Source organism: Vicugna pacos, chromosome 3 (genome assembly GCF_048564905.1).
Source record: "Vicugna pacos chromosome 3, VicPac4, whole genome shotgun sequence".
NCBI classification, from domain to species: Eukaryota; Metazoa; Chordata; class Mammalia; order Artiodactyla; family Camelidae; genus Vicugna; species Vicugna pacos.
In genome coordinates, this window is record NC_132989.1 from 80,481,611 (window position 1) to 80,504,886 (window position 23,276).

At 34.1% G+C, this 23,276-nt stretch overlaps 1 protein-coding gene across 1 annotated transcript in view; it reads right to left on the bottom strand.

The window, feature by feature from the left end:
* The window catches only part of NDUFAF2 (NADH:ubiquinone oxidoreductase complex assembly factor 2), a 151,142-nt gene that overhangs the window by 48,661 nt on the left and 79,205 nt on the right, over positions 1 to 23,276 (bottom strand). Inside the window, exon 2 of the mRNA XM_006206032.4 lies at positions 15,593 to 15,682. Coding sequence (XP_006206094.1) covers positions 15,593 to 15,682 — 90 coding nt within the window. The remainder of the gene's footprint in view (positions 1 to 15,592; positions 15,683 to 23,276) is intronic.

Sequence of the window (23,276 nt, forward strand, 5' to 3'; positions counted from 1 at the left end):
TTTTTGTACCAACTTGAATTAACTTATGGTTTTTCTCCTTTACTTTATTAATATGTTGACTATAAATGCAAATAAAATCCACAATTAGATAGCATCTCATACCTCCTAGAATGGTTATTATCAAAAAGGCAAAAGATAACTATTGGTGAAGATATGGAGAAAAGGAAACCCTTGTGCACTGTTGGTGGAAATGTAAATTGGTACAGCCATTATAGAAAAGAGTGTGGATGTTCTTCAAAAGAAGTAAAACAAAAACCAAAACCAAAACCAAAAAAAGAATAAAAAACTTAACATATGATATAGCAATTCCTGTTCTGGGTATATATTTGAAGGCAACGAAATCACTATGTCAAAGAAATATCTGTGTTTCCATGTTCATTGCAGTTGTTCACAATAGCCAAGATATGGAAACGACTTGTGTGCTATTTCAATTCACCTCCTAGAGTAATGGAAATAAAAGCAAAAATCAGCAAATGGGACATGATTAAACAAAAGCTTTTGCAAATCAAAGGAAACCATCAACAAATCTCAGAGACAACCTACGGACTGGGAAAAAATATTTGCAAATGATGAGACCAACAAGGGATTAATTTCCTAAATATATAAACAGATCACACAGCTTAATATCAAAACAACAAACAAATCAATCAAAAAATGAGCAGAAGACCTAAACAGATATTTCTCTAAAGAAGACAGACAGACGGCCAACAGGCACATGAAAAGATACTCAACATGGCTAATTATCAGAAAAATGCAAATCAAAACTGCAATGAGGAATCACCTCACACCATTCAGAATGGCCACCATTAAAAAGTTTTACAAATAATAAATGTTGGAAAGGGTGTGAAGAAAAAGGAACCCTCCTACACTGATGATAGGAATGTAAACTGGTACAGCCACTATGGAGAACAGTATGGAGGTTCTTTAAAAAAACTAAAAATAAACTTACCATATTATCTAACAGTCCCACTTCTGGGCATATAATCTAGATAAAACTATAACTTGAAAAGATATATGCATCCCAATGTTCATAGCAGCACTATTTACAATAGCTAAGACCTGGAAGCAACTTAAATGTCCATCAGTAGATGCCTGGATGAAGAAGATGTAGTGTATAAATATACAATGGAATATTACTCAGCCATAAAAATGAATGACATAATGCCATTTGCAGTAACATGGATGGAACCAGAGATTATATTAAGTGAAGTAGGTCAGAAAAGTAAGTCAGAGAAAGATAAATACTATACAATATTACTTACATGTGGAATCTAAAAAAATGATACAAAAACTTATTTACAAATCAGAAATAGACTTACAGACATACAAAAGAAAGGAGTTTGGGATTAACAGATACACACAATTATATACAAAATAGAGAAATAACAAGGACCCACTGTATAGCACAGGGAACTATATTCAATATCTTGTAACAACCTATGATGGAAAAGAATCTGAAAAAGAATATATATATGTATATGTATAGTAAACTAAAACGTGAATTTAGTAAGGTATGTAAGGTACATAGTTGATGTACAAAAATCAATCATACTTCAATGTGTTACCACTAAATAATTTGAAACTGAAATAAAAACAATTAGTAATAGCCCCTAAAATTATGAAACACTTATATATTAAATTAATAAAATATGTGCAAGATCTGTAAGCTAAAAACTATGAAGACTACTGATATAAAAAAATGAAAGAAAACCTAAGAAATGGAGAGAATAGCCTGCGTTCATAGATTAGAAAACTTAATCTTCTGTAAACTGACTTACAGATTCAATGCATTCCCAATCAAAATTCTAGAATTTTTTGTAGTAATTGAATAAGCTGATACTAGAAATCATATGTAACAACAAAGGGCCCAGACTAAGTAAAACAATTTTGAAAAATAAGTTGGAGGACAAAAATTATCTTACTTTCAGACTTATTACAAAGCCTCAATTATAAAGACAGTGTGGCACTGGGAAAAGGACAGACACAGATTCATGGATAGAATAGAGAATGCAGAAATAGAGCCACACATACATAGCCAACTTACATTTGACAAAGGTGCAAGGACAGTTCAATGGAAAAAAAGATGGTCGTTTAAAAACACAGTCCTGGGAGAGTAACCCTAATCATAAAGACAGAGAGTGGCTACCAGGGGCTAAGGTGGAAGGAAGAATGGGGAGTTATTGTTTAATAAGTAAAGAGTTTTAGTTCTACATACTGAAAAGAATTATGGAGATGGAGAGTAATGATGGCTCCACAACAATGTGAATGTATTTAATACCACTTAATTGTATGCTTAAAAAGGATTAAGATGGTAAATTTTATGCTATGTGTATTTTAATACAATAAAAATAGTGTTGGAAAAATTGGATATCCATATAAAAAATAAAACTGACTGATATCTACACCATATACAAAATTTACTTTAAAATGGATCATAAGCATAAATGTAAAACCCTAAACTCTAAAACTTCCAGAAGAAATCATCAAATAAAATATTTGTGAGCTTGGGTTAGGCAAAAATTTCTTATATATGACTGAAAAAGCATGATGATGCATAAAAAAATCACAAATTTGACTTTGTTAAAATTAAGAATGTGTGCTCTTCAAGATGCACTATGAAGAGAATGAAAATGACTGGGAAAAAAATATTTGCAAATCACATAGATGGTAAAGGACTTACATCGAGGATATATAAAGAACTCTAAAAACTAAAGAAACAGGAAAAAAACCCAATCAAATAAAAACTATCTGGGCAAAAAGAAGAAGATATTCAGATGGCACAGTGGCTCCACTTAACAATTACTATTAAGTGTAAATGACCAAAATGTCTTTTAGATGGTGAATATATAAACAAACTGGTATATCAATATGATAGACTTCTACTCAGCAATAAAAAGGAATAAACTACTGATTCGTGCAAGCACACAATGAATCTCAAATGCATTAAGCTAACTGAAAGAAAGCTGCTTTCTGCTTCCAGCCAAGATGGAGCAACTGGGACAAATTACATGAAACAACAATTTTCAAGACAGTGGACATCGAGTAACAAATACAGTGGTCCCTGAGAATGTTAAATAAACAAAAGTTACCTACAGTTGTCTCAGCTTACTGCTTTGAGAGATTCTAGGCTGTGGCACAGGGAAGGGTTCTGGACAAAATTTGCCATACTACCTAAATTATGGAGATGGAACTGGGAGTCTAGGGAGACCAAGATGACTAAAATTCACAGGATAGACTGCCAGACAGGGGACAGCTACACAAAGAGCACATTTTGGATGAAGATTAGCAGAGGACCAAGTAGTCAGCAGAGCACAAATCATGTGAATGAGGAACTCCTGAGGTCAGGAAGGGAACCACCTGAAAATATCACAAGGAAAGGTACTCGGGTTTTATACAGGGGCAAGACTAATGTCAGTTCCCACCACTCAGGGTGGAAAACCTCATGATTGATGGGTCAGAGTAGAGTGCTTAGAAATGATTTGCATCAATAGAGCAGAATTATTAGTCCTAGATTAACTCTGCTCTAGTCCCACCTAACAAATCTTAAAAGTCAGCTCTGAAAGGATCAAACTGTTTCCAAGTAACTTAACTGTGTCTCAGAACAAAGCTCAAGAATATATATAGGAATATAAAAATATCCAGTATCCAACTAGGCAAAAATTCAAAATGTATGACATCCAATCAGATATTGCCGAGCAAACAAAGAAGCAGGAAAATACTTCCCATATTGAGCAGAAAAAAAATCAACTTACCAAAATCAACTGAAAACAGACACAGATGGTAGAATTAGCAGACAAGAACATTAAAACTGTTGTAACTGTGCCCCATATGTTCAAAAAGCTAAAGGAAGATGGAACATGTTAAGTAGAGCCCTGAAAGGTATAAAACAGACCCACATCAAACTTGTAGAGATGAAAACTACAACGTCTGAAATGAAAAATACTCTGGATGGATTAATGGTTATTAGATATTGTAAAAGAAAAGATTAGTGAACTTGAAGATACAGCAAGAGAAACTATACAAATTGAAACTCTTAGAGTAAAACGTCTTTACAAGTGAACAGAACATCTATGAGCTAGGACACAACTTCAAGCAGCCTAAAATTGTGAACTGAGTACCCAAAAGAGAGGAAAGAAAGGGATATAGGAAAAAAAATATTTGAAGAACTATTAGTCAAAATTTTTCTAAATTTGATGGAAACTAAGTCCACAGGTCTAAGAAGTTCAAAAACTTCAAACACAAGAGACTAAATGATGGTACATATAATCAAATTGCTCAAAATCAGTTAAAAAAAGAAAACCTTTAAAACAGCTAAAGAAGAAAATATATATTACATACAGAAGGATAAAGATAAACATGACAACAGATTTCTTGACAGAAACTGCATAAGGTAGAGTCCTTTAAACTACTGAAAGGAAAGCAACTATCAACCTAAATACCACATCCAGAGAAATATCTTTAAACTATCTTTAAAAATGTATTTCAAACATATAAAAGCTGAAAGAGTTCAACATCAGCAGATTAACATTTAAAGAATGTTAAAGGAAGCCTTACAGACTACAGGAAACTGACTCCAGATGGAAATGTGGATCTACAAGAATGAATGAAGTGCATTAGAAATGGTAACAATACGGATAAGCACATTTTTCTTATTAATTAAATATCTCTAAATGCTAGTTCACTATTTAAACAAAAATGATGTAGAGTGTAGTTTGTAACATACGTAGAACTAAAATATATGACAATAATAATGGAAGTGTTAGAAAGAAAAAATGGTGGTATACTTTTGTAAGGTTCTTGCTCTCTACATGAAGCAGAATAATTACACAAAGAAAGACTTTCATATGTTGAAGATACAGTCTATAAAACCTAAAGCAACCATGAAAGTAATAAAACAAGGAGACAAAGCTAATAACCCACAAAAAGAAATAAAACTGAATCATAAACAATACTCAGAACTAATGTATTAGTTTACTAGCGCTGCCATAACAAAGTATCCCAGATTTGGTGCTATAACAGAAATTTATTATTTCACAATTTTGGATGCTTTAGGTCTGAGACCAAGGTGTTGGCATGGTTGGTTTCTTCTGAGGCTTCTCTCCTTGGCTTGTAGATTGTAATCTTCTCCCTGAGCCTTCACATAGTCTTCCCTCTGTTCATGTCTGTCCTAATCTCCTCTTCTTCTAAGGATATTAGTCATACTGGATTAAGACCCATCCCAAGGACCTCATTTTAACTTAATTACCTCTTTAAAGACTGTCTCTAAATATAGTCTGAGGTACTGGAGGTTAAGACTTCAACACAGAATTGGGGGGGATACAATTCAGCCATAACAACAATGAATAAAAAAAGGTAACACCATACAGAATTTGAAGATATTAAAAACAATAAGGGAACATTATGGTCAGTTTTATGCCAAAAAATGTGGAAACTTAGATGACATGAACAGATTCTTTAAAAAATACAACCTACCAAAGGTCTCTCAGGAAGAAACAGATAACCTGAATATATTGTCTAATAAAGACATGGAATTTGTAGTTAAAAATTCCAGGCCCAGATGGCATCATTGGTGAAGTCTTTCAAACATTAAAAGAAGAAGTAATATTAACTCTACACAAATACTTACTGTAAATACTTACAGAATTTTGGAGAAGAAATATGCCCAAACCCACTTCATGAGATCAGTATTATCCTGATACCAAAACCAAGCAAAGATATTACAAGAAAAAGAATTACTAACTAGTATTCCTCAAGAACACAGGTATAAAAATGCTAAACAAAATTTTAGATAATCCAATCAAAAATATATAAAAAGAATAAAATATCAGGGGCAAGGCAAGAATGTCTATTCTTATCAGAGAGAGAAAGTAAAAAATCCCATTTAAAATCACATTAAAAAAAAATACCTAGGAATAAACCTAACCAAGGATGTGAAAAATCTACATGCTGAGAACTATAAAACATTGATAAAGGAAACAAGATGATTCAAAGAATTGGAAAGAAAGCCCCTGCTCTTAGATTGGAAGAATTAATATTGTTAAAATGGCCATACTCCCCTAAGCAATCTACAGATTTAATGCAATCCCTATGAAAATACCCATGCATTTTTCACAGAACTAGAACAAATAATACTTAAATTTATATGGAACCACAAAAGAATCAGAATTGCCAAAGCAACCCTGAGAATAAAAGAACAAAGCTGGAGGTATAATCCTCCCAAACTTTAGACAATATTATAAAGTTACAGTAATCAAAACAGAGTGGTACTGGAATGCATGAAAACAGACACAGACATCAATGGAACAGAAGCGACATCCTGGAAATAAACCCACACACCTATGGTCAATTAATCTTCAACAAAGGAGGCAAGAATATAAATGGAGAAAATACAGTCTCTTCAGCAAGTGGTGTTGGGAAATCTGGACAGCCACAATGAAGTTAGAACTCTCCCTCACACCATATACAAAAAATAAACTTCAAATGGCTTAAAGATTTAAATATAAGACATGACACCATAAAACTCCTAGAAGAGAACACAAGCAAAACATTCTCAAATCATAGCAGTATTTTCTTAGGTCAGTCTCCCAAAGCAAAAGAAATAAAAGCAAAAATAAACAAATGGGACCTAATCAAACTTATAACCTTTTGCACAGCGAAGGAAACCATCAACAAAACTAAAAGACAACCTATGGACTAGGAGTAAATATTTGCAAATGGTATGACCGACAAGGGCTTAATTTTCAGAATATGCAGACAGCTCACACAACTCAATAGCAAAAAAAAACTCAATCAAAAAATGGACAGAAGACCCAAACAGACATTTCTCCAAAGAAGATATACAGATGGTCAAAGGCACATGAAAAGATACTCAACACTGCTAACTATTAGAGAAATGCAAATAAAACTACAATGAGGTACCACCTCACACAGGTCAGAACGGCCATTATCAAAAAGTCTACAGATAATAAATGCTGGAAAAAGTGTAGAGAAAAGGGAACCTTTGTACACTGTTGATGGGAATATAAATTGGTGCAGTCACTATGGAAAACAGTCTGAAGGTTCCTTAGAAAACAAAAAACAGAGTTACCATATGATCCAGGAATCCCACTCCTGTGTACATATCTGGAAAAGATGAAAACTCTATGAACATGCACACTAGTGTTCATAGCAGCACTATTCACAATAGCCAAGATACAGAAGCAACCTAAATGTTCATCAAAAGATGACAGGCTAAAGAAGATATGGTACACACACACACACACACACACACACACACACACACACACACAGGAATATTACTCAGTCATAAAACAGAATGAAATATTGCCATTTGCAGCAACATGGATGGAGCTAGAGATTATCAGGCTAAGTGAAGTAAGTCAGGCAGAAAAAGACAAATATATCATTTATATGTGGAATCTAAAAAAAAAATCACAGATCAACTTATTTACAAGACAAAAACAGACTCACAGACAAAGACAACAAATTTATGGTTACCATAGGGGAAACAGGAGGGCAAGGGATAAATTAGGAGTATGATATTAACATATACACACCAGTATACATAAAATAAATAACAAGGATTTACGGTATAGCACATGGCACTACATTCAATATCTTGCAATAAACTATAATGGAAAAGAATCAGGTTGTACACTTGAAACTAACAATATTTTAAATCAACTATAGTTAAAATTAAAAAAGAAAAGTCCATTCTTATCTATCCAATGAGGAGTTTACTGGAGGTTCTAGTCAATGCAAATAGGCAAGATTAAAATAAGTTAAAGACATCCAGGTTGGAAAGAAATAAAAATGTCTTTATTCACAGAGAACATAATCCTCTATGTAGAAAATCTGATGGAACTGACAAAAAAGGTATAATTAATAATTGAGTTTAGCAAAGTCACAGGATACAATATCAATATACAAAAACCTACTGAAATATTTGATAGCAACAATCAGAAATTAAAATGGAAAAAACATCATTTACAATAGCATCAAAAATATAAAGCACTTAGGGATAAATCTGACAAAAGATGTGTCATATATGTACATAAAAAGGTACAAACTTTGATGAGAGAAATTAAAGAAGGCCCAAATTAAGAGATATACAATGTCCAGGGATCAGAAGATCTTTATTGTTAAAATGTCAGTTTTAAATGTTAATTTTCTTTGCAAAGTGATCTATAGATTCAACATAATCCCAACCAAAAGCCCAGGAGGCATTTCTGTAGAAATTAACAAAATGATTCCAAAATCCACATGAAAATGCAAAGAATCGAGGATAGCCAAAACAACCTTGGAAGAGAATAATGAAGTTGGAAGACTAACAGTACCTGACTAAGACTTACAAAACTACAGTTATTAAGCAACTAACTCCCTTAGTCAAATAGCCAGGAAGAACCTGAAACCAGGCAATAGCCATTTGAATGAGCTTGGAAGTAGATCTTCTATGGCATGATGAAGCCATGTGAATGGGCTTGAAAATTGATGAGCCCTGAGAGGAGGCTTGAGATTACTGTAGCCTTGTGAGATCCCCTAAGCCAGAAGATTCACCTAAGGCATGCCTAGGTGACCCATGGAAACTCTGAGGTAATAAATGTTTGTTGTTTTAGGCCTCCAACTTTTGGGGTAAATTGTTACATAGCAATTGATAATTAATATATGTAGCTATCCTATCATCTAATGAAGGAGATCACAATCAACTCTCAATAATTCCCAGACAAGCAATCTGGTTGAACAGTAGGTCCAGAGACTCTGGGTTGGGATATAATTTGATTATAGATACGTAGAGTCACATATCATAGAAGATTAGAGACAGATAGGGCTTTAAAGGATCCTGAACCCAGCTTTTTAATTTTACAGATGAAAAGCAGAGAGGTTTGATCCAATAATCATAGTGGTAAAAATGGCCACTATAAAACCTGAGCATAACCCATGTCTTCTGATGCTGGGACCAGAATATCATGCCCTGTATTATTTTATAAACTTAACTTTGAAAATTCTTGGTAGGGAGTTCATACGGCTTGAGAAAACATGTTAATTATTATTTAATAACAATAAAGCAATAAAAGGATCATATGACATTTTATGCTGAGATGATCCTTACTAATTTTATTAATGATAGGCAGGTATATTTTAATATGTCTAAAAAAGTAATTTTTACCTGACTTTATTCTGAAATGTTATTCTCACATTTTAATGAGTATGTGTTATAAGTAAAGCTTAATGTTCCATTAAAAAGAAACACTGGATCAGAATGTTTCTGTCTCTTCCTAGTATATTCTACCTTGCATGTATTTTAGGATTCTCATCAATAATGTTTATTATCATTATTATTAAAAAATAAGCTTAAACTTATAAAAAACAGCAAAAAAGGAATACAAATAGAATATACAATGTTATCTGAATTATGAAGATAAAACTTTTGAGAGGTCTATGTAAGAAGTACAAATCATGCCATGAATTAAACTTAAAACATTCCCTGAAACTTTGTAAGACTGTTCAGTAGCTAGTTCTGTAATATCTCCCATAGATGAACTTTTGTTTTGTTTTGTTTTAACATTTTTTGATTTATAATCATTTTACAATGTTGTGTCAAATTCCAGTGTAGAGCACAATTTTTCAGTTATACATGAACATATATATATTCATTGTCACATTTTTTCTCTGTGAGCTACCAAAAGATCTTGTGTATATTTCCCTGTGCTATACAGTATAATCTTGTTTATCTATTCTACAATCAGAGTCATTTTTGCAAAGAGCAAATATGACCAAACTACTTCCTTATTCGAAACCCTTCAAGGACTTTCAGTTGCTTCTAGAATAAAGATTAAATCATAGAACAGCCTACATGATCTTCTATGGTCTGGCCCCTGTCTCCCCCTGAACTTTATGTCCCTATATTTCTCCTACAAGAGCCTTCCTCTCTGCACGCAATGTTCCTCATTCCCTCTCATCTGAGCCTTTATGAGTGTGGTCTTTTTTCCTGGACCACCCCTGGCCATCTCCCAGTTCACCTTCATTCTTCCTAGGTCTTATCTTTTTTTTTTTAACATTTTTTATTGATTTGTAATCATTTTACAATGTTGTGTCAAATTCCAGTGTTCAGCACAATTTTTCAGTCATTCATGGACATATACACACTCATTGTCACATTTTTTTCTCTGTGATTTATCATAACATTTTGTGTATATTTCCCTGTGCTATACAGTGTAATCTTGTTTATCTATTCTACAATTTTGAAATCCCAGTCTATCCCTTCCCACCCTCTACCCCCCTGGTAACCACAAGTCTGTATTCTCTGTCCATGAGTCTTTAGATTCCACATATGCGCTATCTCATATAGTATTTTTCTTTCTCTTTCTGGCTTACTTCATTTAGAATGACATTCTCCAGGAGCATCCATGTTGCTGCAAACGGTTTTTATGGCTGAGTAGTATTCCATTGTATAAATATACCACATCTTCTTTATCCAGTCGTCTGTTGATTGACATTTAGGCTGTTTCCATGTGTTGGCTATTGTAAATAGTGCTGCTATGAACATTGGGGTGCAGGTGTCATCCTGAAGTAGGGTTCCTTCTGGATACAAGCCCAGGAGTGGGATTCCTGGGTCATATGGTAAGTCTATTCCTAGTCTTTTGAGGAATCTCCACACTGTCTTCCATAGTGGCTGCACCAAACTGCATTCCCACCAGCAGTGTAGGAGGGTTCCCCTTTCTCCACAGCCTCTCCAGCACAGTCATCAAGACAGCATGGTACTGGTACCAAAACAGACATATAGACCAATGGAACAGAATAGAGAGCCCAGAAATGAACCCACAAACTTTTGGTCAACTCATCTTCGACAAAGGAGGCAAGAATATACAACGGAATAAAGGCAGTCTCTTCAGCAAATGGTGTTGGGAAAACTGGACAGCAGCGTGTAAAACAATGAAGCTAGAACACTCCCTTACACCATATACAAAAATCAACTCAAAATGGATTAAAGACTTAAACATAAGACAAGATACAATAAACCTCCTAGAGGAAAACATAGGCAAAACATCTGACATACATTTCAAAAATTTTCTCCTACAAGAAATAAAAGCAAGAATAAACAAATGGGACCTAATGAAACTTACAAGCTTCTGCACAGCAAAGGAAACCAGAAGTAAGACAAGAAGAAAACCTATGGAATGGGAGAAAATTTTTGCAAGTGAAACCGACAAAGGCTTGATCTCCAGAATATATAAGCAGCTCATATGACTCAATAAGAAAAAAATAAACAACCCAATCCAATAATGGGCAGAAGACCTAAACAAGCAATTCTCCAAGGAAGACATACAAATGATCAAAAAGCACATGAAAAAATGCTCAGTATCACTAATTATCAGAGAAATGCAAATCAAAACTACAATGAGGTATCACCTCACACCAGTCAGAATGGCCTTCATTCAAAAATCCACAAATCCCATTGATGAACTTTGTCTGAGTGTTCTTTATGTTTGAAACCAATTGCTTCGGTAAGTCGTTCCATGTCTTTTTAAAACGGACTATTTTCAGCCAGTCAGCAAAGTCCCCCAAATGTCTCTTCCTTATACACTTTGGATTTAAAATTCATTCATTCGACAAATATTGACTTGAGTTTGTACTTAATTTATTAGCCAGATCATTAAGAAGTAATATAATACTAAGAATAAAGACTGGAGAAAGACAATTTGGGTTCAAATTGTGGCTGTAGCTGCTGTTTGTGCTTTGGGAGTTATTTAATCTCTCTGTGCTTCACTTAAAGGAATCAAAAGGGAACTTACACAGGTTATCACCACCACATCTACTGGTCTACTTGCATCCATGTTTGTATACTTTTCTGCTATTACTTCTGATGAACTTTCCATCTTCTTGTCAAAGGTCAATTCCTCCGCAAGTATACTAGATCCTGTCCCCATCTTGCTTCCTCAAGGACTTTCTCTCTCCTGCATTATTAATGCCTTTTTTTCAACTGGATCTCTCCAATCACTGTTACAAAATTCAGCTACTACTCTCTTTAAAACAAAATAAATTCCTCTTTTGGCTCCACTTTTCTCTCCTGGTACTGCCTCAACACTCTTTCCTTTTACCAATAAACTCCTACTAACCATTATCTATACTCAGTCTCTCCAAATACTCTTTTGCTATGCTTTTCTCCATCAGACTTTCGTTCCTAACACTCTATTTTTAGCAGGATCACTGACTTCTCCGTTCTTAAAGCAAAGATTAAATTCTCAGTCTTCATTCGACTGGTTGATCACTTCTTCTTCCCTGACATTTGGCTTCCAATACATGATACCTTTCCTTTTTTCTCCTACTTCTCTGACTGCTGTTTTGTCTTCATTGTCTCTAAACCTTGGAATAGCCTAGGGGTCAGTCTCTGAACTTCTCATTTTCTATTTATATACATTTCCTTTGTGATCTCATCTTGCCTCCTGGTTTTTAAATACCATTTATTTGCTGTCAACTCCCAACTTTTATCTCCAGCCCACACTTTTCCACCAAATTCTTGGCTTATATACAACTTAATATCTCTACTTGGATGTCTAACAGATATTTCAAGTCTCACATTTTCAAAATTGATCTCATTTCTGCCCCACCCTGCAAATTTGCTCTTCCCATAGTCTTGACCCTTTCAGGCAACAACAACTCTACTCTTCCAGATGAGGCCCAAAGTTTAAGAGTCATCACTGACTTCTTTCTCTCACATTCCACATCCAATCTGTCAGCAAATCTCCTTGGATATACTTTTATAACAGATCCAGAATGCAACTACTTCTTTCTACTCCCACTGTTCCTCTAGTCCAAGCCACAATTAGCTCTTTTCTGAATTATTACAAAAGAATACCATCGCCATGTTTTGTTTATGTCCCCCTCAGTCTCTCTGCAATGCAGCAACCAGAGTGGTCCTGTTAAATATAACTGAGAGCACATGGCTACTCTTTTCAAAATCTTCCAGTGGCTTCCAGTCTCACTCAGAGTAAAAGCCAGAGTCCTTACAATGGTCCTTAAGGCCCTACAAGATTGGTCATCCTGTTACTTTTCTAACCTCATCTATTACTTTCCCTCTGACTCTGTTCCAGTCACACTGGCTTCCATGCTATTCCTTAAAAAATGGGCATGCTCGTGCCTCAGGGCTTTTGCACTTGCTCTCTAGGAATGCTCCTCTGCTTCTTATCTGCATGATCAACTCCTTTTTCTGCCTTTATTCAAAGGTCATCTTCTCAACAAGTCCATTTCTTTACACTATTTAAAACTGCAAAACCCTCCCCAACAGCCCCTATTCCCTTTCTCTGTTTTATTTTCTGTGGCCATTAACATACAATATAGTTATTTATCTGGTTTATTGTCTTTCTTCCACTCATTCTTCCTTTCCAGAATATAAACTCCATGAATTCAGAAGTTCTCAATAGATGTTTATTAAGCAAATGAATGAAAAGGGCACATTGTCTAATACATACTATGGCAAGATATACAGTTTGTAGGTATTTGTACTCTGCTAATATAATATTCATCTGGACCTGAAAATACTTTTGATTCATTTGGGGTTGACACTTATTTATTTTTAAAGTTTTTTTCCTTTCCCTGTCTGTATACAATGTTTTGTGTATTTATTTATATTTTACTTTACTTTTTTATGGTACGGAATTCTTAGTTTTTTATTTAATTGATATGCAATACTATAAAAATAGTTTTAGTTTCAGTGTTTGGTTAATACATTTGTTCTAAGGGTATGCCCTGCAGGACAGTTATGCTGAATTACTAGATCAGGACAGAGCCATAAAAAGCATTAGAACTTCATTCTAATTCTCTGAAAGTCTCAAAGGCTGAAAAATGAGTCATTACCTATTTGTTTATTTATAACTTAATTTATTTCTATGAACATTTTAATTCCATACTATTATTGGAAGAAATGATAAAATAGGCTCATTATAGGAAGGCACAAGCATTATTTGAGAATTGCAAACATAGCTTACAACACTGGAAAATCTGTTAAAAGAAGAAAGCTCAGTTACTCCTAGAAGTTGCCAGCTTATAGTCAGTATTTCTTCAAAAAGACTCTAGTATCTACCCATTTTTGTGTTTCTTCCTCATATTTCTAGTATTTTTATAGCTAATAAGGAAAAATGGAAAAGATATTTCCAGGGAAATATTTAAACCCACATGCTGACATAAAAATAACCCAGTGCCTATCACTACTATATATAAGGTATCATGCTACACTCACCAGGAAGCAAGGGGTCTACTGTTTACAGTGTGTAGCTTATCATCCAGTCAATTTATCTGATCTCTCTAGAACTCAGATTCCCAATCTATTCACTGGGTATAACCAGTGTCTACTTTATAGGATTGTTGTGATGATTAAAACAATATTAATGATTATAAAGCAATGGCATAATACCACATACAGGTAAACACTTGATAAATTTAAGTGATACATAAGATAGGTTTTGGCATTTTAGTTAAGGTTCTTTCAGTTGAAAATAACAAAAGCTAACTAAAGCTAGATTTCATGTATTCAATATATACTTACTGAGCACTTACTAGGCTAAGAACTGCTAAGGGAAAAGGGGAAATTTACAACAAAGATATGGGATGGCACTAAGAACTTGAAGGCAGACTTGCAGTTGAACTTCATTCACAAAGAAATAGAACGAGAATACAGTTGACTCTTGAACAACACAGGAGTTAAGGGCATTGACCCCCTCGCAGTCAAAAACCCAATCAGTAACTTTACAGTTGGACTTCCATATCTGCCGTCCCGCATCCGCAGATTCAACTGACTGTGGTTTGTGTAATACCGTAATACGTATTTACTAAAAAAAAACCTGCACATAGTGGACCTGATTCAAACCTGTGTTGTTCAAAGGTCAACTGTCCTCCTTTTTGCAGACTGGTTTCTACTTTCCTTTTGGTAAATCACCTTTTTCTGCAGCAAAGTTTAGACAGTGGATCAAATATAGTCACCCACATGCTACTGAGTTCATATGCTTATTTCAGCCATATGGAGAGACTGCTACTATTTTCTCTTTCTTTGATTTTTTAAATTTAATTCCAAAGTCCTAAGAGGGAGCAAGTGTCCATCTTTGTCCAAACATGGGGTCAGCTAATGGGGTCACTGTAAGTTGAACGAATATTCCAAGTGGCATCTATAGCAAGTATTAGCCACGATTTGTAAAAGAGGAAATTAAGACTGAGAAGTATGAGTTACTTTCTCAAGTTCATGTGGGTAGAGAGTACCAGAAACAGAATTCAAACCCTGAGGTTCTTCAAGTGAAGGACCAGCACATCAAAGTGAGTGCTTCCTTCAATTCTGCATCTTAGGAGCTTTGTTCGCTTCACCCCAGTCCCAGGATTGCTAATGCTTCATAGTTCTTTTCACTATACATGCATTCCCTTACTATAATGTGGAAATTTCACAACTTACAAAGAAATGCGGTTTAAAAAAAGTTGAAAAAAAGTTTTACTGATGCAGTTGTAAAAGTTTTTGCAAAGAGAATAAATAGGAAATTATGTATGTTCTTGTTGATTTTGTATCTAAAAAGTTTGCCTTCCAGAAGATACTACTAAAGCAGAAACTTACCTTCCCATTCTGCTGGGATGTCTCCTACTTCATAGTCTATTTCTCTTCTATTTGCTGCTTCTACAATTCTTTTCTCTCGAATAATTTGTCCTATAAGACAAAAGTGATTATTACATTTCTAAATGAACTCATAACACAGTAGTTACTAAAAGAAATATTTTCTCTTTGGATATTGCACACTTCCCCATATGATAAGAGAATTAACAGGAAAAATAATAGATTCCATTTAGAATTAGGTATATTAGAAAAATCAGTTTCTAAACTACTTTATAAATTTTAATTTCCTACCATAGTGTGCAAAATTAATTTTAGTAGAATAAATCTAGATTCTATGTACAGAAAAAGAGAAATCAATTAATCTGTAGGCCAATAAAAAACATTTAAATGAATAACAGAGTGTTTAACTGCTTCAAACTCTGCAAGTATATTAGAAGTGCCAGTGGCTGCTGCTTTTGCCCAAAGGAATCAATATTCATGGCTCAATATGAAAAACAGTATGGAGGTTCCTAAAAAACTAAAAATAGAGTTACCATATAATCCAGCAATCCCATTCTTGGGCACATATTCAGAAAAGACAAAAACTCTCATTCAAAAAGATATATGTACCCCAGTGTTCACAGCAGCACTGCTTACGAGAGCTAAGACATGGAAGCAACCTAAGTGTCCATAAACAGATGAATAGATAAAGATGTAGTGCATATATACAATAGAATATTGAATGAAATAATGTCATTTGCAGCTACTTGGATGGACATAGAGAATATCATACCAAGTGAAGTAAGTCAGAGAAAGACAAATATTATATGATGTCACAAATGTGGAATCTAGAAAATAGTACAATGAACTTATTTATAACAGAAACAGACTCACAGACATAGAAGACAAACTTATGGTTACTAAAGGTGGGGGATAAACTGGGAGTATGGAAATAACAGATGCACAGTACCATATATAAAGTAGATTAAAAAATAACGATTTACTATGTAAAACAGGGAACTATATTCACTATCTTATAATAAACGATAAATGGTAAAGAATCAGAAAAAAGAATACATAGACATATGTTATGTATAACAATCACTTTGCTGTATACCTAAAACAAACACAATATTGTAAATCAACTATTCTTCAATCAAGAATTAATTTAAAAAATTTATGGCCCCTACAAAGTATGTAGTAGACCACAAGACCCTGCTGCTAACTGTCCCCATAGTACACTGGCAAACCCAAGGGAAACAAGTCATGTTTAATTCTGTGGCCCATCTGAGTGACCTCTCAAGAGAATCTAAATGAAGAACAACAAACTGGTGAGTTTCAGGTATGAGATCAACATCTGGAGTAGGACGGCAGCAATGTAGAAAACATGAGAGCAGAGAGAGCAGCAAAGAAAAAGATGGAGAGGGGTAAGGGATGAAATGAGAATGACTGTTGCTTACGTTTCTCAATAATAAAAGGTTGATTAATGTATATTTCAAATTTATGAAGAAGACATAAAACTATTTGGTATTTTCTTCTGTTTTCAGAAAGTCTTGATTAGGGATGCATATATCTTTTCAAATTAGTGCTTCCATTTTTTTCCAGATATATACACAGGAGTGTGATTGTGATTGCTGGATCATATGTTAGTTCTATTTTTAGTTTTTTAAGGAAACTCCAGACTGTTGTTTTCCACAGTGGTGCACCAATTTACATTCCCCAAAATACTGTACAAGGGTTCCCTTTTCTCCACACCCTCTGGCATTTTTTATCTGTAGAATTTTTGATGATGGCCATTATAACTGGTGTGAGGTGATATCTCCTTGTAGTTTTGATTTGCATTTCTCTAATAATTAGTAATGTTGAGTATCTTTTCTGTGCCTGTTGGCTATCTGTATGTCTTCTTTGAAGAAATGTCTATTTAGGTCTTCTGTCCATTTTTTGATCGGGTTGTTTGTTTTTCTGATAGTGAGTTGAATGAGCTGTTTATTTTGCATATTAACTACTTGTCTGTTGCATCATTTACAAATATTTTCTTCTAGTCCATAGGCTGTTTTTTAGTTTTGTTGAAGGTTTCCTTTGCTGTGCAAAAGCTTTTACATTTTTAGTTTTCATTTATTTATTTTTGCTTTCATTTCTTCTGCTTTGGGAGACCAATCTAAGGAAATATTGCTATCATTTATGTCTGAGAATGTTTTGCCTATGTTCTCTTCTAGGAATTTTATGGTGTCATGTCTTAGATTTAAGTCTTTAAGCCATTTGGAGTTTATTTTTGTGTATGGTGTGAGGGAGTGTCCTAATTTCACTGATTTACATGAGGCTGTCCAGCTTTCCCAACATCACTTGCTGAAGAGACTGCCTTTTCTCCATTGTATATTCCTGCTTCCTTTGTCATAGATTAACTGACTGCGGTGTGTGGGTTTATTTTCAAGCTCTCTATTCTGTTCCATTGATCTCTATTTCTGTTTTTGTGCCACTATCACACTGCTTTTGATTACTGTAGCTTTGTAGCATTGTCAAAACTCTGGAAGAATTATGGCTCCAGTTTTGTTCTTTTTTCTCAGGATTGCTTTGGCAATTCTGGGTCTTCTGTGGTTCCATATAAATTTTAGTATTATTTGTTCTAGTTCTGAGAAAAATGTCATGGTTATTTTGATAGGGATTGTATTAAATCTGTAGATTGCTTTGGGAAATACGGCATTTTAACAATATTAATTCTTCCAATCCAAGAACACAGGATATCTTTCCACTTCTTTGAATTGTCTTCAATTTCATTTATCAATGTTTTATAAAAAGACTTTCAGCATGTAAGTCTTTCACCTCCTTAGTTAAGTTTAAACAGCAGCACTATTTACTACAGCCAAGACATGGAAATAACACAAGTGCCCATCAACAGATGATTGGTTTAACAAGATGTGGTATATATACATAAAACAAAATATTACTCAGCCATAAAAAATGAATAAAACACTGCCATTTACAGCAACACGGATGGACCTAGAGAATATCATAAGTGAAGTAAGCCAGACAGAGAAAGACAAATATCACATGATATGACTTATACATAGAATCTAAAAAACAGGACAAATGAATTTATTTACAAAACAGAAAACAGACTCAAAGACATAAAAACCAAACTTATGAGTACCAAAGGGGAATAGGAGGAAGGGGAGGAATAAATTAGGAGTGTAGGATTAACAGATACAAACTACTATACTATACATAAAATAGATAAGCAACAAAGATTTACTTTATAGCACAGGGAACTATATTCAATATCTTGTAATAACCTACACTGGAAAATAACCTGAAAAAATATATATAACTGAATTACTTTGCTATACACCTGAAAATAACACAGTATTGTAAATCAACTATACATTAAAAAAAGAGTCTTGATTATATCCTTTCAAAGCAGCCTTGTCAAAATGGTGGTTTCAAAACACATTCCTTTGTCATTAAACCTTTGAGCCTGAGGAAACCAGATAAGCTTTCTACTTATCAACAGTTAACAAGTGTGCCTGTCTACTCCAAGGAATAAAAGCTAAAACAGGGAAGACACTGGTAAATAATATGAGAGGAGGGGCATGGCTTAACAATGATCAGACCAGTCAGGGAGAGAAATCCGAGCCTTATCAAATACCACTTTCTCTTCCCACTCCTTGGCCAATCTTACACTATGCTAAAAATAGACCAGGTGACATAATTTAAAAAATTGACTTGGTTGCCTACAAATCTCCTACACTACCTGAAATTCTACTAGCTAAAAATTCCTTCAACTGCAAACAAGGAAACTCCTAGGAATGACTGTGCAGGAGAAAGGAAGCCACGAAAGGGTAGCATAAGAATACTAAGTGGCTAGTTTTATTTCTTCTACATTAGTAATAGTAAATGACAGGCTAGGATTTCACAGACAAGCCATTAATGGCTAATAACTCTGAAGATGGGGTCAGGGAATCTCTTATTATGGACTCATTTAATCAGGCTGATTTCATCCTAATACTGAGGTGCTCCAAGTTTTATAAAGAGCAATTACCTTTTGCTTATATTATCCAATAAATATACAGTAGGACAAGGGATTAGTAGTAAAGTCCCTAGGTTGTAGGCAGAAGAGTCAGGGTAAAAGGAGCTGGTAACAATGACAGCTGCATTACTTTCATTGCAGAGGTTCAACATATGTACACGTATTTTTACTAAAGTGCTATTTATACCCACATATGTAAACATATCATAATAACAAGAGTTATCATAAATTTAGCATAGACTAAATTTACTAAAGTAAGTTTGCATGGCAATTTCCAAAATCTTTGGAAGAGTCAAAATACCTGAGTCTTTATATAGTCCTTACCTAAATACTAGGACTTAAGTTCGTCTTTTTGGCAATAACAAGTGCATAAAGGAAAATTATCATCTGAAATACAAAATGCTAACAAATGGGCTTCTGAAAGTACATGTGTGTTCTATAAGCTTTTAAGTGTACATCAATAAAATTTAGCACACAGGGAGAGAATAGAGAGGTCTAACGTTCCCAGTAGTGCCACTAAATGCATACATATTCCAAGTAAGTATATCTATATGTCTGTGACACAAAAATGAACTTTTTATTCCTATTCTGAGGTCTATAAGCTTCATTTAAGGTATCCTCAGAGTTTTAAAAATCAAAAGTCATACCTATTTATGTATATATGGAAAGACAGGAAGAGTAATTCATCAATTAGTTGCTGACAATTGCTGAAAAAAAAAAACCTTTGTTTATGAACAGATGACATCAAAGCTTTCTAAAATACAAATACACTTCTTCAGCAATATAAAATAAGGTCATTAATTTACTCAATAAACTCTGTAATCAGATATAGGCTTTTTCTCTGAAATAAATTGTTTTAAAACTACTCCATTTTTTGGAATAAATGCTACTTGTACAATTTTTATGAACTGGGAATGAAAATTATGAACTTACTGTTTGCTTTCATACAACAGTTGTAAAGACAATCCTACTTACCATAGCAAAAAAAAAAAAATTCCATCTAGAAAATGGAGCAAATTTAAGTACTTCTCAAGTGTCAAAATTTTAAGGTCTAATTTACATTTAAAAATTAACTTAATAACAGAAACATTTAGTCTAATATATAGAGATTTAATAAGTACTAATACAACAACAGACAACTGACAGTGGTGTACTCTATGAGCATTAAGTGAAACAAGGCATAATTAAATCTCATATTGTTTTATTATGCTTTGTTTTACTTAATACTAAACAATATTAGACTGAATTAAAATAGTCAAAATAAAAGTTTGAATTCAGATAGATCATAATGGTCAATGGTATATGGAGTTAAAGACTGTGTAAGTAACAATACTACTTCCCAAACTCAAAAAAATTTAAAGCTAGCTGCCATAAGCTAACTGCCCTAGAAGGGGAGCAGCTTTCCTACTCCTTTGTTTTAAAAACTATGGAACCCATCTAGTTAAAAGAAGAAGCAAAGGCAAGATTGCCAGGTATTGGGTATAGATGACAGACGTAGTTAAAAGTCAGATATCACCTGTTCTGCTGGGCTTCTGGGATAGAGTACATGAACCCTGGACACAGACATAAGAAAGAGGATCTAGAGCTGGGTTCTAAACTTCAGTCACTCAAGTGCCGGTTATGTAATTTTTATCACATTTCACAGTATCATATCTCTAATATTTTTCTTTAATTTGGCTTACTTTTTTCTTCAATATTCACTTTTACCTTACCCTAGAAAAACCTAGGAAATACTGACTACTTTTGTGTTCAAACATACATAAAACAGATGTATGTCTTTAAAAATGTAACAGATTGTCTTTGTACCCTCTTAAGTCATCTTGCAGACTGCATTTTGGAAACCACACTAGTCTACAGAGATAGACCCAGCAACATATACGATGGTGATACAGGGCATAGGAATCAACATACCAGGATGTTGTCGATGGGAAATGGCTGATGAACATCAAAGTCTTGCTTATACTGTGTTAACCCATCATTGCATAAAATCCTATGTTATATATAATCTTAGGTTAAGTTTGAAAGAAGAGGGCAGAGGTCCTAGAAGTAGGAAAGAGTGTCACTTGTCTAAGTATATACTTTTAAATAAGTTTGAAAGCATGTTAATGTTCTATATATTCAAAAAATAAAATTAAGTCAACATGGATGTGAAAGAAGAAAAAAGAAAATGAAAGCAAACTGAAACAAATAAGCCCAGCTTTACTTCAGACTAATAACAACCACACTGAATGGCGAAAGGAAAGAAAGAACTATACCAGGTAACTTATGAACATGCTACCTGCCTAGGTATACTCAGTCTCAAGTAGGAAAAAATTGCAAACACATCCTGAACTGTTTGTAGTATGTTTGTTTTCTGTAGTGGTATGGGCGAGGTAATTCTGAAACTATTTTAGATATATTATAGGATTCAGCAAATGAGTAAACATGTTAATGTTACTGGAAGCCAGGGTTCTCACTGTGGAAGGACATACAAATACACAATGGGAAAAAGCAAAAGAGAACCATGTGGGATAGACCGAAACTGGACACATAATTTACTTATGATAAATAAGACAGATATGCATTTATATACAGATATATGTATTTCTACATACATGTATATATTTTTCTAGTTCTATTTACATAAATAGGAGCAAAGACCCTAGTAGCAATGAGGACTCATAGAGCCCAAATCTTGGCTATGCCATTATACACCAAAAGAAACCAGCATCCCTCAGAAAAATAGCTGATTCCAGACCTAGGGCAGGGTGGGTTCAAGATGAGCCTAGGAACATCTTGCTATGCTACAAAACAAGAGAGTTCTCAAAAAATAATAATAATGATACTAGGGGCCTGTCACAAGGATTTAAGGGCCAGCTTAAAGGGCTAACACTAGCTAAATCTGAGATAATCTGAGCACCAAAATAATCCAGGAATTACAGACCAGCAATTGTCAAATTGTGATAGGGAGCTCTGCAGGGTGCCTATGGCCCTTTTAAGGTGTCTGTGGGGCCAAACATAATTTAATAATACTAAGATGTTATTTGCCCCTCTTACTTTCATTTTTTTCATGAATGTACAGTGGAGTTTTCCAGAGGCTACATGATACGTGATATAGTAACATACTGAATGAGGAAACGGATATGAAAAATCCAGCTGTCTTTTTATTAAGCCACATCCTGGGGGGATTTGTAAAACAAAGTAATGTTACTCTTTTCTCTAAATGTTTCTGTTTTGGAAAGTACAGTTATTTCTGATCAAAAATATATTCTTTGTGGAAGCATGTAATGGATTTATTAGAGTTATTTGTAATGAATTAATAAGCACTTTAAAATTCTGTTTTAACAGTACGGAGATTCCTCAAAAAGACTAGGAATAGACTTACCTTATGACCCAGTAATCCCACTCCTGGGCATATAACCAGAAGGAACCCTACTTCAAAAAGACACTTGCACCCCAATGTTCATAGCAGCACTATTTACAATAGCCAACACATGGAAACAGCCTAAATGTCAATCAACAGACGACTGGATAAAGAAGATGTAGTATATTTATACAGTGGAATACTATTCAGCCATAAAAACGACAACATAATGCCATTTGTAGCAACATGGATGTTCCTGGAGAATGTCATTCTAAGTGAAGTAAGCCAGAAAGAAAGAAAAATACTATATGAGATTGCTCATATGTGGAATCCTAAAAAAA